This window comes from Gallinula chloropus (genome assembly GCF_964237585.1).
Source record: "Gallinula chloropus genome assembly, chromosome: 11".
In the NCBI taxonomy this organism is placed as follows: domain Eukaryota; kingdom Metazoa; phylum Chordata; class Aves; order Gruiformes; family Rallidae; genus Gallinula; species Gallinula chloropus.
Genome location: NC_140096.1, coordinates 1,394,505 through 1,409,262, shown reverse-complemented (window position 1 = coordinate 1,409,262; position 14,758 = coordinate 1,394,505). Strand labels below are relative to the sequence as shown.

The 14,758-nt window shown below is 47.2% G+C and overlaps 1 protein-coding gene across 2 annotated transcripts in view; it reads left to right on the top strand.

The window, feature by feature from the left end:
* Positions 1–9,423: 9,423 nt before the first annotated feature.
* The window catches only part of MAP7D3 (MAP7 domain containing 3), a 44,003-nt gene continuing 38,668 nt past the window's right edge, over positions 9,424–14,758 (top strand). For both annotated transcript variants that reach the window (XM_084269063.1, XM_084269062.1), the window contains exon 1: positions 9,424–9,524. In XM_084269063.1, the coding sequence (XP_084125189.1) occupies positions 9,443–9,524 (82 nt within the window). In that variant the 5' untranslated portion in view covers positions 9,424–9,442. The remainder of the gene's footprint in view (positions 9,525–14,758) is intronic.

The following is a 14,758-nucleotide window of genomic DNA, read 5'->3' as shown; positions in this document are numbered from 1 at the left end:
CACCAGCACAAGCTGCCCAGCTAAAGCATTCCCATGGCAGCCCTTGTCACAACTTTTCAGGGGCTGTGCAGCCCCGATACCGCCGTGAGTCAGTGGGGCACAGGCTCTCTCAAAACCACCCCCCGGGAATCCCCTGAGAATAGATGAGGCGACAGACCCGGTAGGCTGAGTGGGTCTTGTCATACTAAGAAGAACCAGAATTGCTGGTGGAAAGCAAGCACCTCGTTGCCAGGCCCACCGAGGCCCTGGGTGCTTCTTTTCTTCACTTCCTACAGCACAGCAAGCTTCAAAGGGCCTCTGTGCAAGCTGCCTGCCTGGTGCAGTGCTAAAACACCCCAAACTGGGCGTCTGAGGTACCTAAGCAGGTGCTGCATCACCTCAGTAAGGCAAAGGAGAATCTCTGGGGCTTTTCAAACTTCTCTCCCTCTTTATTCTTCACTGGACAAACCACACAGCCTCAGGAACGTGCTCGCAGCAGAGCTTAAACACACATGGGCATTATCGCACCGCACGGGCTGCTCACAGTCATTTACACTGGGCCACTTACCACAGGATTTCAAACCACTCAGGACTCACCACCACCAGCTTGAGCCAGAAACCGTCACACGTGAAAGCAGGAGTCATGGCAAGTGAACTAGCAGAAACTCTATGAGCAATTCCACGACCCGGGCTAAGGGCAGTGCAGTGAAAGCCGTTAAATCCCAGAAATCAGGAGCCCTACATGTCTCTGTTCACAGGGTAAGAGGGTTGGAGAGTCCCCAAACTGAAGAGTTTGCTGAAAAAGCTTGCAAGATACGTGCTCAGTGCTTCACCAGAGCTGTTTCACTGGCCACAGGGTGTTCAGGTGGCCAGTGACTGTTGCTGTGCGTTGCTTGCTGCGCAGGGGAGTGGGAGAGAATTACTGTAGGTCCCATGGAGGTCTCTCCCAGAGTTAATATCACTCATGAGATCAGCCAGCACTGCCACAAAATGCACCTAAAGGATTCCCACATGCTATTCCTATGTCTTGTTTATTTCAGAAGTATTTAAATGCCTTGCTCCTGTGGCCCTTGCATTTCCAGCAGAGAGAAATCCGGCCATCCTTTGAAGAAATGGAAATAACATCAAGCCAGAAGGCAGCAGGCTGGCCAGAGCGGAGTTCTTGGGGTGGGGGGTGCCTACAACCCTGCGTGCTGCCGAATCCGTGGCCCACAGCATCAGTTTCCTTATCATGGTGCCTGTACCTATTATTTGACACTCACAGTGTGATGAACTGAGCCAGCGCTCATTAGAGACAGCGACACCGGGGGCCTAATTGCAGAGTACACCACTGATTGCGTTAGGGGGGTGATAACTGATGGGCTGTGTGTGCAAAGTGGAACTGGCACTTCCAGCATCAGCGTGATTTGTATGGCTCATTTGGAAGACTCCAGTTACTGCAGACAGGCTTCACACGTTATCACCCTCACATAACCCAGTCAGGGACATCTTGTTGCCTGCCTGTTAAAAACAGATCATTTAATAATCACAGAATCACAGAATTGTAGGGGTTGGAAGGGACCAACATTGATTTTGATTAATTAATTTCCTTTTTCAGAAAGGGAGCACATGTCCCTTTTCTGTGGCAGAAAGCCGACTATTTCGAAAAGGATTTCTGCTAGGAAAGCTGTGTGCACATTGCCTACTGCTTGGTGATGCCCCCAAAGAGCAAAGTGCTCCTTGGTCCACAGCTTCAAAGCTGAAATGCTTTCTTTAGATTTATAGTTTTGAAGACTTCCCAAAACAGAAGTTAAATACTGATGGGAAGCTACAGGAATCAGGGATTGCTTAATTTTTGGGGAGAGATGATTAGAAAATACTCAAGGAGAACCACCTAGCCTTTCTCCTCCTGCTCCATGTCACCATTCAGAGCTTTAAATGAGGAGTAATCCAAGCAGGAAAGCACGAAACCTTCTCACAACAGATGCTAATGATTCTTTCTGGATGTCCCTGCAGTGCAATCTGCAGTTTCAGGAATAAATGGCACTGCTGTGATTCTGTAGCACCAACTCCACAAAACAACCCTACCAGGCAGGAAAACCAGCCACAGATAAGATGCTTGTGCTTTAAGGTCCTCAGCTCCAAATCCAGCCACTTACTACTCCTTCCAGAATCTGAGGTCCTCAGTAGCACAATTCTTGTTAGGTTAGTGTTTACCAAGAGCTGCCTAATAGGTTCAAATATTGACTTTTGGGTTAAATTGGGGGGGGGAGGAGGGAGAGAAGGGTAAAAAGAGAGTTTTGTTTGTGTAAAATGAGAAGCCTGGTCAGAATCTGACCCCGCATCTCCCGCTATGTGTGCTTGGATGTATGGGTGCAGGGAGGCAGAGGGAATATGTGAGAGAAGTCATAAAAGCTCCTAGATAATGCCTCTAAAGTCTTTCTGAGCCCTTGCACAAGTAACAATGTACAGGCTTAAATTCCGACACAAGGGACCTATTTTATGTGGACAGAAGAATACTCATGTGGAATACGCTTACAAAGAAGCTTCTTTAGGCAAAACAAACAAACAAACACTAGAGTCATTTATCTCCTCGCCCTGTCTTTGTGCTGGAATACAGGAACTTCACAGTGTTACAGTCTAAAACCGTGGCAGGGGCCTCCCGCTGCCCCTGCCGAGTTCATCTGCAGAATCCCACTCCAGCCCATTCAGCTGGTCAGGAGCAGAGGGACCATTTCATGGGAGGACAAGGTAGGGTCTATGGAAAAGGAGCCTGGGAGGCCAGGGTTTTTCCAAGCCATCTAAGAAGCCAGTGGGAATTGCCAAAGCAGCAGTCTCCAAGCCAAAACAGGAAGGAACACCGTGGGCTTGAGTAACAGCTACAGTGCTAAAGCTGCTTCTCTAAATACTTCTCTTACAAATAGGAACTGCTCTGTGTTTGCCCAAGCATTCATTTAGTGTGAGATTGGTGTTTAAAAGCTTATTAAGTAACTCAAGAGCTAAATCTTCCTTGATGCCGCTGAATAGGACCCATAGATTTTGACCCATATTGAAGTGAGGGTGGATTGATGGAATGGGGAGAGGCCAGTTCAGCAGCAGAACTAACAGATGGTAACTCCCAGACAAGAAATGGGACCGTAGCTTCTCGGCACTGGGGATGCAGCCAGCACCCATCTGTGCCAGACATGCATACAGCCTTTTACTGTGCAGCCCTGACATCATCCATCTCCCACCAAAGGCATCTTTGGCCTCTGCCAGGGTGGAAAGCAAACTGGATTCAGCCATCCTAAAACACAGCTTGGGATCATAGAACGGTGTGGGTTGGAAGGGACCACAAAGATCATCTTCCAAAAGCAGTGAGGGAGTTATCAGGGACTTCCCTCTGCCCTGCCACGGAGCTTTACACATAATCAGCTTCTCATGACTGCTCTTCTTCTTTGTCCAAGGAGACTTGGAAAATTGATCTTTCAAAAGAGGCCACCTTTGAGCTGTTAGAAAGAAAAACATCTAAGCAGGGAGGAGTTACTGAGAAATATAGTCATGCTCAGATAACTGAAAAATTGTTCTGTATTCTCAAATTCCCTGTAAGTACTCACTTCTAGGCAGGGATCAATCAGAAGGACTTTTAGATGATTACACAGATTTGAGGAGTCATCTAAGAGTCTTCAAAAAACGTCCTCCCGGTCAGATGTGCAGCACCGTTAGCATAATACCACAACTCTCCACAGTGGTGTTTTATCTCAACACCACTGGGAACAATAAAATATTCATAAAAAGCCGCTGCTGGAACTGATTATCTCATCAGCACACGGCGATAAGATTGGATTGTTTAGTCAGAAGTGATAAGGAGTACCGTATCGGTGTTCAGCTTGTTGGGATTGCATCACTTAGTGCCACTGACAGCAATCATATCAAAATCCTGGGTAATTTCAAGTGATTCAGTAATAATTACCAGATTGTGCTGCAGGCAAAGGGAAATGCTGGTGTCTGCACAGCCAGTGTGGCATTTGTACAATAACTCAGTGCGATGGGACTTGTACCATAAGAAAATGGACCTAATCTTCTCCTTGGGAAAGGTACTGCTCCAAATCAGGGCAGCACAGGACAGAAACAAGGAAGAAAATGATTTTTAAAATTAGCCAGCTGCTCTACAGACCCTGCAACAAATTCTGGAGCAGATGTGGGCTCTCTGGGGCAGGGAGGAGCCTACTGCTGTCTCTGTTTAGCTGCTACTACTGCAGGCTCCTAAACGCTGTGGCAATACAAATAAATGGCTCAACCAGGTAAATGTGCTCAGCCTATGATACACACACACACATACACATAAACACGGTAATTTACAAGCTCAGGAAGAGCTTCTGCTTGATGGAAAGCCATAGAATAAATAAGCAGATACATAAACACTGTGATGGTGACAACAGACTTTGATGTCCCTATTTTGACCCCAGTAATAACTGCAATTTGGGCAGGAATAAGTACACTACAGCAGCACGCGGGTGTTATTCTATGGTGGGTGTGTGCAGGATTGCAGACAGGGAAGGAGAGGAGCTGTTTCCACATGTATGGCACGTGTATGTTCTCTCTCACTCTATTCCTTTCTGTAAAGTTGGCCTCCTGTCCTTACAAAACTGTTACCCTGCAAAGAATGATCTAAGATACAGACCTGGAGTCATGCACTGGAGTGTCAAACCTCTCCTGTTGCCCAGGAAGCCATATAACAGTGACTTCCCCTGAACTCAATTTTATCTTTTGGCTCTCTTACCTACATTTAGAAGGCAGCAATGCAATCCTTGCACTGAACAATACTTGTTCTGGCCAACAGTCCCTGAACAGACAAGTGGGAATTGTAGAGCCACAGAAACACACAGCTGGAAGAGACCTCAAGAGGTCTCCTGCCCTCTGATCAGAGCTTTCTGGGCTGATGCTCATCCAGCCCCAGATCTCCTATGCTGGAGCTTTATTGCTTCCCCATCAATCTATCCCACTATGTGATAACGTTTCCCTTATAATGAAACATTAAACTTCCCTGATTAAAATCAAGTCTTTTGTCTGATTCTGCTTCACACAAAGCAAGCAGGCTGTCACCCTTCATTCCTAAATAACAAAATAGAATAATCCAAATTCTTTAACTTTCCTTATTCATCTTCTCATTATTTTTATTGACTTCCTCTAGGTCTTCCCCAGTTATCCCAACGATGCCTTACCAGGGCTGAGCTGAGCAGAGGACAGCAGCATGTCCCAGAGGCCACCCTTCTGTCCCTGCCCTCAGGCAGGGCACTTCCCTTTTCACAATACCACGGCACTCTTGACTCATCCTCAGCTTGTGACATCCCAAATTATTTTCTGCTCTATCTGCTATTTAGCAAGCTGTTCTCTGTCTTGTCTTTCTGCAATTAATTTTCCCCATCTAACTGCTTCTCTTGCACCAGTCCCCGTTTCTCCTCATTCTCTCCTGGACTATATTTCTAATTTGCTTACCTCTAACTTTCAGTTTGAGTTCTAAGCTTGCCCTCTAACACATCAGCAGGTCTCACCAATGTTACAGGGATGCTTTCCATTCCATCACAGGGTAATTAATAAACATACTAAGGGCTTAACTCAGTATCTCTTACATTAAGCAACACTGTCTGATAACTTTACATCTAAGGAATTATTCACCCAGATAAATACAAGTAAACTTAAGCCAAGATGGGGAAACGAGGTCCTTAGAATACAGATGTGTTAGTAGCCCAGATTGTTGCAGGTACTTGTCCCAGCAGAAGAGTGATAAACTAGAACATGCAGTTAAAGCCCGTTTTGAGGGAAGGTTGGGTGGCTACAGCAGTTTCCATGCCACCAATTTTCTTTCATCCATTTTACGTTCCCCACAGGAAACCCCCTGGAATCTGTCACAATAAATGCCTTATGGCTTTGGATTTAGAACATTTTGAAGCATTTTTCCATCATTTTTCAAAATGTTCTGCGCAGATATAAATAGATACCTCTCATTTCCCTTGTTTCTCATTTTAGCTCTTTACTCAGCAAGACTCCCACATAAATGAAGTTGAAGACACGTGAACATTCTACTACTAAATACCACAGTGATCAGAGCCGTTAGGATCTGCAGGCTCACAGAAGACCTCTTGTTTTGAACTAGAATATATAAGCTGTTATACCAGCATTCAGACCCAGTCCAGTCCATCACAACATCTACCACTGTGTAACACTGGATACTTTGGGAATCACGGTAAGAAATAGATTAATGGGGGATGCTGCTTCTCCACCGGATCTACCAGTGGTTAAAGTATTCTCTGAGCTACCTTTTTGTTGTGGCTGCTGTTCAGCTGCTATTATTTTGATTAATTTGGGTATTTCTTAAACTGAAATGGATAGTATGTAGCCCCTGGAATCTCAAATTGCATGCAGTGCCAGGAGGCAATTGATTTTTCATCTCCTAATGCTAATATGCACCCATCAGTGATTTGGCCTGAAACATTTGTGGAAGGTTTGTCAGAAACTATCACATGACAACTAAAAGGACAGAGGAAATTAATATAAAATTAAATTATATACTTTTCCACAGGGACAATGGAGAAAAGGACAGTCTTTAAAGGATTAGAACAAATCAGCTACTGCAATCAAATCGGCAGATGCTGCAAAATTGAAAGATGATTGCAAGTGCAGCTGAAGCCAGGCAAGGTCAAAATTTTAATGAAGTCCCACTAAAAACACATAAGCAGTAATTGCAGGACTGAACTGACAATCTGAGGAACGAGGTTAGATGAGAAATAAGAGGGAAGCTACAGCTGCAGTTGAGGAAACATTAGCTCAAATACTCCTGAACTGCTGGGCAGAGAAAAAGGTAACACATTTTCCACGTGGGGCAGATTTTCTCAGCTCAGTTCCTGTGTGCCTGCAGATAAAAGACATGCATATCAAGCAGTATGTGTATGTATGGAGAGCAGGAAGGGACAATGCCCCACTGCTACCTCAAGAGCCCTTTCATCTCTCATGAATTTGTATGCGCTTGGCCTTTTTATTTCAAGCTTGCAGCCTCCACTGCCCCACCACAAAGGTACTGAGTGTGCAACACCGGCTTTATTTCCCTTCCTGTAATTTATACCATCTCCTCTGAAGCTCTGCATGTACAGACTATCAGACTATCGCCCAGGCCACTTGTGTGTGTGGCTGCTGCAATGGAAAAGGCCAGAAAACGCCACCTCGTTTGGAAATCGCCGTCCCGTTGGTGAGTGTTCCCTTCAGCAGGGCGATTCCTCCCACGCCAGCCGGATCATTTTTCTCAGAGGAGCAAAAATGGATGGACACGGGTCCCTTTTATTGCACAGGGTGCCCAAAGGAATACTCTAAGTTAAGGCAATAATCAAAATTCAAAGGCACTCCAAAGCATTTCATGAGCACTTTTATTTTTACAGATACAGAAAGTACACTCTCCATGTGTTACTGTGGAGCTTGTAAAAAGATTAATTACTTTCTATCAGATAGTTCGACTGGGTTGTTTGGTACCATGCATACTGTACTCTATGCTGTAGAGAATCAATCTAAACAATTTTGGTGGTATTTTCCAATAGTTGTTGACAAACAAAAGACAGAAAAAGGTGTGGATACAGAACAAGGAATCAAGAAACCTGGGCTGGGTTGGGTTTTTTTTTGCCATGCTGCTTTGTTCACGACATAACTAGAGACTTTAATTTCAGTGACGTGGTTTTCTCCTCTGTAAAAGGAGGGTAACATCTGAATATCTCTCAGTGGCATGGTGACATTTCATTTCAGTGTGTGTATAAAGCATATTGAGACTGCTAAGTGGCAAGGTATTATTACCACATATTATAAACACAAACATGGGAAATTTGTTACAAAATGCTTCCAGGTGTTTTCCCCCTGAGCTGCTCTTTCCCTTTGAAAAATAATAATAATAATAGTAATTGGCATTCCATTAACACTAAGAGGAAACAACAGACAAAGGGTTCTCTATACACAGATGCTAAAGTGGGGAAAGCCAATATAACAAACAACAAAGAACAGGGTAAAACTCTGGTCTGAATATTCAAGTTAAAATGGAGCTCTGAATTTCTGTAGGGGTTCCTTTTGGTCTGCATGACCTTACTGCTACTTTTTCTGCATTATTCCCATTTATGGACTAATTCCATGGCCCGCTTGACAGGTAAACTTTGCGTTTATGATCTCAAAAAGGAGGATTTTGCACAAGGCCTGAAGAACCTTCCCTTTAATATGGCCACGGATGCTATTTTGTCCTTACTTTCCCCAGCAGGTAAACCCAGAGGCAAAATGTGGAGAGACTATTCCAGAATTCACTGCCAACCAAGCAGGCAGCAAAACAACAACCAGGTGACATTGAACAGTGTCTGGGAATTAACTCAATTGCATCTGAGCCGTTTTTTCCTTGACTGGCAGGGCAGCTTCACCCTCACCCTGCTCTTGGGGACCCCTACGAAAATGGTGTCCCTTGAAACACGGGACTTAATCCCGTCCCTGTCGCAAACCAGCGAGCGCTCAGCGGGTACAACCCAGCTCCTGCATTTCTGGCTGTTTCCCTTGGACTCTAGTGAACCCAAGAACCAAGAAATCCCAAGATCCACTCCACCTCCAGACCACAGGCCACCCAAGCCTAGCAAAGTCTCTGCAGCACCCAGCCCCTGCACACACCCACAGGCCTGTCCAGCTGGGTGCATTTTGTATCACCTCAGGCCAACGCCTCAAGGTAACTCCACTGAGCCATCCCCAACTCCCCTGAGCCATCCCCAACTCCCATCCATCCACCCTGAGGCCTGAACTTGGAGCAGGACCGGAGAACTCAGCCTGCTTCCCCTTCCCCTGAGCATCTTTGTTGGACAAATGAGTTTCCAGGCAGTGTGCTGGTACCAGCTCGTTACCGCAGACAGCTGCTGAGAGGGGTCTCTATCAGAAGGCGATTTATCATCGCTAGTGGCAGGATAAGGTCTGCAGTCGCTGCGGGCCCACACATCACCCCACACAGCCGCGGGCAGCTGAGAGCTGGCACTGCCCGCCTTGGGCACAGCCTGTCCCGCTGAGGCGCCGGGCACTGTTCAGGGCCAAGCCCACGAGGCACCACGACAGCTCCCGCCTCCGAAGGCTCCGGCGCCCCGGGCGTTCGCCATCCGCCGCCGCAGGCAGGCTCCGGGCGGGACGGAGCCGGGGGAGGCAAAGCACCTTTCGCACCAAGGCAGCCCGCGACGCCACCGGCGTGAGGAGCAGCCTCGGACTCCCCAGCGCCGCGGGCTTCGCAACTCGCCGACGGGACAAGCCCCGCCCGCCACCCACCCACCCTTGGCCCGGCCCCGGCGAGCGGCCGGTCCGCGCGGCCTCTGTGAGGGGCCGGCGCCAGGCGGGCGGCGCTGCCCTGCCCTCCCCCGCGGCGGCGCTGCCGGGCGGCGCGGAGCCTGCGCACTGCGCTCCCGCGTCCCCTCTTCTGCCCGGCCCGCAGTCGCGCGTCCCGGCGCTGAAGATGGCGGAGGGCGGCGGCGCGGCCCCCCCGTCCTGCTCTTCCTCCTCCTCTTCCTCCTTGAAGGGGCTGCGGGAGCAGATGGGTGAGAGCGGGCAGCGCGGCCCCGGGATGGGGGGGAACGGAAAGGGGTGTGGGGGGGTGTGTGGGTGGGGGGTCTGTCCCGGTGGAGGCGGTCGGGGGACCCCCCGCGCTCCGGCGGCCCAAGGGCACGGCCCGCCGTTGGGGCAGGGTCTCCCCCCCCTTCCGCCCCTCAGTACGCCCGGCCCCCTTCCCGGGGCACGGCGGGGGGGGTAGGGCACCGGCAGCGGATCTGGGGCCGCCGCAGGCCGTCGGGCTTTGTGTCCGGCCGGCGGCGGGCTGAGGGAGAAGCGCTCCGCCCGCCTCTCGCCGGGGCTGCGCGGCCCCATCCCCTCCCTCCCCGCCCGGCCGGGTCCGTGAGGCTCCGGGGCGTCTTTTCCCCTTGCTCCAGGCGTTAATCGCTGACTCGGGACCTCTCGCAGCGCGTAGGCAGCAGCAGAGGCGGCTGCGGGGCTGCTGCCTCGCACGAATCGCTCCTTTATTCCCCGCTGCGAGACGGGCTGAACTTCTCGGGCCGGCAGCTGGTGCCGGTGGCTCGTCCCGGGCAGCGCGTCCGGTGGCTGCGCCCAGCCCCGGCTGCGGGCGGCAGGGGCGGTCTGCGGCACTGATGCTTCGCCAAAGGCTTGATAACGCCTGAATTCCTTTATTTTTACCTTTTTTTCTTTTTTAAATTTTTAACTGGTGTCTTTCAGAGGGCTAAAGACACTCTTTGTTCTTGTCCTCGGCGGTGTTTGTGCACCTCTTCATGCCTAAGGGCCGTAGCAATGCCGTACTCTGAGACGAGTATTGTGTGTGCGTGATGCGTGTTCCAAGGATAACTTCACGGCACAGCTCACACGTGAGCTTTGTGGGTGAGCTGGGAGAGAAAATAAACATCTTCTTATCCCAGGCCAAAAAAAAAAAACTGAAGGAAAGAGAATCATGGTTTTATCTAAACTAGCCTGGACTGCATACAAAACCTACTCTGGCGTGATTGTCTGGAGTGTACCTGTGTAATTACCTAAAGAAGAGTGCTGGCAAAAGCTCCTGAATGCACAGCACCCAGCTGGCAACCTTTCTTCTTCACTGTGTTGTGTGTGTTCAGAAATATTATTTAATTACTTGTTATTTCTCTTTCAAAGTTAAGACAGTCTAGTGTTCCAGAAAGAACAGGTCAGCCCAAAAAATAGCGTTTGTCACCTGCACAGACCATGTCTATTTGATCTTCATCCCTGCTGCTAGAACGGCTGAATTTTCCTTTGTGTGTTGGAAGCACTGATCTTGGGGCTTCTAAGTTTTAGTGAAGGCGGGTGCCTGTGTTTGCTGACTGCTGTCATAACCTAGATTTAGCCCCAAAACCAGAGGGGAAATGTTCTTTGAACCTGGCAGCTCCATCTCTCTTTAGATACACATGTTCTAATATGCACATCATATTAAAAAATGAAAAACCCCTCACTAGATCCTGCCAAGACTAGACCTTGAATCTTTTCTTTCCCTGAGGGGTAGAAGTCACTGAGCCAGAACCTAAACTTCAGTTTACATGGTGTGCATTTGTAGCAGTTAACGTGCTAGAAGATGAACTCGCTGCTGATGTGAATTGAGGTGATGCTGTGTGTGAGCGTACAGGCTGCTGCAGTTCTGCTCCTGGCTTCTTGTCAGCAGCAGACCCTCGCTCCCTGGGGAAAGCAAATGATGGTTAGAAATCATTCTTGCAATCCGGTGGTTAACAGTGGAATTTGCAAGGTAATTGCCACTGTTAGGAGAAGTTATGGGCAGCAACCAAGTCTGATACTGCAGCTGTTTGCAGAAGACATAGGAAAAAAGACCAGGAGGAACCTCCTTTGGTCCCGGGCTGCAGTTCAGCAGGTTCAGATGTGTGTGTAGAGGAACGTCTCTGTTTGCCTCCCTGTTGGCCGTGTGGGAAGTCTCTCAGTTCCACAATACCTGCTAACTAGAATACTTGCACCCAGTTTCTGCTGCCTGTGGGCAATTGTGTGCTTGGATGTCTTAATCTGGAGAAGAAACCTCTATGCCAAGGAAATACAGCGCTGTGCACCTTCAGTTGTTTGCCAGTGATCTTCAGGTTGGGAATCTCACATTTAAAGGCAATAAACAGAAATTTGCAGCGTCACACTGAGTGAAACTACAGCTCTTTCTGGTAGTCTGACTAGGTGGTGTACATATACCTCTTGTATAGTTACGTTTTGTAGTCCTTTTTACAAGACACTGGTGAGTCCAGGTTTCCTGCTTTCACTCTGTTACCTGCCTCTTGATAGTGGTTTGTTCTGTGGGTGGTTGGTGCCTGTTAATTATTTTATGTCTTGAAAGTGCAGTATCTCATGGTGCCACTTGTTGCTAACTTCCACACCAACGTGGTGAGTTTAAAGAGGATCTTTTTCTGGCCAGTTCATGGTAGTATTGAGGTAAGGGAAAGGTGTTTCACTTTCTTGGAGTATCAGCTGTAATTCAGTTACATGTCTGCTGTGTCAGTTCTGTGATTCCTTTGCAGTGATGTTCTGCCCTTACACACTTGTCTAATTGTATTTCCTCTGGGGGAATGACAAAAAGCAGCATTTGCTGTGACAGCTAAAAGCTGCTCCACATTTCTATCGGTGATGTGTGAACATCACTTAACATGAGAAATTAATTGTGGCTGTACACTGTGAAGCAGCAGTGTATTTTTGTGATCCGTGCTTGCTGCTGTCATCCTTCAGTGATGAAGAGGAACTTTTGCTGATATATTAATCACATAAGCACTGCTGAGCTTGTTATGGTTGGAGAAGAGGGGAACAGCCCTTACTTGAGGTTTATGCAGTGAGATTTTTCTTGAATGGTATGGGTAGTCAGAATAAAAATAAGTGTAATTTAAGCTGTTGTAGCCTCCATTTACTGCTTCATCTTCATTTTCACCAAAATACTACCATCTCTTGTCTTTTGCAGTATCAGTGGTAGAGAAGGTGTATTTGCTGTTGTCAGAGCTTAGCATCACTGCTGCCAAGATTTCCACTACTGCATTGAATGGCTGCTGTGAAGGTTGTTCAAAACAGTGTATTGAAATGCTAGATGTGTATTTTCCTTTCCTAGATTTAGGTGATCTTTTGACAAACTCATTGCAAGACATGGAACAGAAATAAAGTGCCTTTTTCAGTAAGTGTAGCTCCAGGCATAATTCCCATTACCTGCATGGCCATGCCCAGTTTGGTTGCCAGTTGTCTGATAACGTAACATCTTCAGTCTGTCTAGGCAGTGGTTCCTTCCTGTACAAGTGACTCTGGCTTTGTCTGCCTTGCTTGGAGCACAGTTCCTTGTCATTTCTTTACCAAACACATAGACACAGAATTGGCAAGAAAAGAAGGCTGGATGGGTAACTAAGAGTGAAACTCCATTGCTCAAGTGAGTCGTCAGGAACACGAGCGGATTTGTCAGGTCTCCAGGTGGTAGTTACAAGACGTAACTTAAGAATGTAAGTTTGTACCAGCACCTGTGGAAGTGCTGGGGAACCCCTTGGCAGGCTCTTGGTGGCAAAGTCCCACAACAGAAGCTGGTGAGTGCTGGCTAGAGAAAGTTAGTTGGGATCCAGAAGCATCTGCCAGGCAACCAATGAATTGACTCCTGCATCACCAGAGCTGCGTGTTGGAAGAGAGAAAGAATTTACTTTTCCATTTGGATCCTTAAAAGCTTTTGGGGTTTGTAGAATGGTTTGAGTAGAGGTGGGCTTCAAAACTAATCTGTGAGGCTGCAAGACAAGGAAACTCTTATTTGCCAGGTTTCTGATGGCATGGGGGTGCTCAGCCAGAGCATTTTCAGCATTCAGTTGTTGTCTGCGTCGTGGTGTTTGTATGAATGACTCATATGTGTTTAATCTGTGGATCAGAGGTGGCCCAGGGACACGGGCCCAGGGGCATTCAACTGATGTTCATTAGGTCTGGCTTCAGTTTCTTGTTGTGTCAACCTCCTAATAACTTTGGGGAAGGTCTGTAAGGCTTTTCCGTGCTTCAGCTTTTTTCCCTGCATGGAAGTGGTAGTTGCAGTGCCAAGGTGATCAATGCAAGGAACTGCACAGAGATTGGGTTTTCACATTATTCCTGGTGGTGACAGAGAACACTCCTGAGTCAGGCTGAGAACTCAATGTAATTGTAATGTCTATGAGCCTTAATTTCATTTTCTTCTTGTTCATGGAAATGCAGTAGTACAAAGCAGGGATAATTTCATGGTGATTCATAAAGCTGTGTGCTATGTATTGGGTGCTTTACATTTTGGAGATTACTTCCAGTTGTAAGTAGTTTATATTAAAAAAAAAAAGGTTTTATTCTAATTTAAAACTTTAAATTCTTGAGATTTCAACAAATGCATTCAAGAAAGATACCTTCCTTCCTGTAAAGCAAAAAAAGGAATCTCAAAGCCTTATGAATACACAGCATATTTCTTGGAATTTCTTATACAGAATGTTTCATTCTTTACATATATCTCCATGTGTTAAAAGAGATATTTGTAGTTGGAATTACAGAAGAGCTCTTTGGATTCCATGCTCCAATTCAGATGGAAGTATTAAATGAATAATGACTTACAAGGACACGACTCTGATGGTGAGAGCCCAGAGATGCAGTGGCCTGTACTATCCCTCGCTGTGTGTATCCTTAAAATGTGACTAGAATTAGGAGTCTTGAAGATTTGATGTGCTTGTGTTTTTCCAAAAGAAACCAGGCATATTTCAAGTGCCAGTATGCTGTTATTATTTCTCAGTTCTCTTTGGTTGCCCTGAGCTAAATGGAAGAAGCACTCTGGGTTGGTGATAATCGTCAGGGTATCAAATGCTGCAGTCTGTCTCTAAACGTGATTGAATGATCAGAGCTGTTTGCAGTTCTGTGGTGAAGGGATACCCTGGCAAATAAAATTCTGAGCATGCACTTTTACTGGCTCCTGTGAGTGTGACTTACCAGATGACTTCCCATATTTTAGAAAGAAACTGGTGACTTCACATTCCTGGTTTGCCACAAATAAATGAGTGCCTTTTAGCTTCCAGTAATGCAGCTTAGAAGCAGGTAGTTCTTAATGGCTGATATGGTTTTGATGTGTTTGCATGTGCCTGTCCAATAATTAAAATGGTTCTAGCTGCTGTTGATGAGTTTGTTGGGAGTATGGGGCTCATGGAAGAAAAATCAAGTGTTGCTCGGTGTGGTTTTGTTGGAAAGAGAAGCCTCAGCAGACGAGCATAGTGCCTGGGCCATGCACCCTGTACGCCTGTGGTGTTCACAGTGT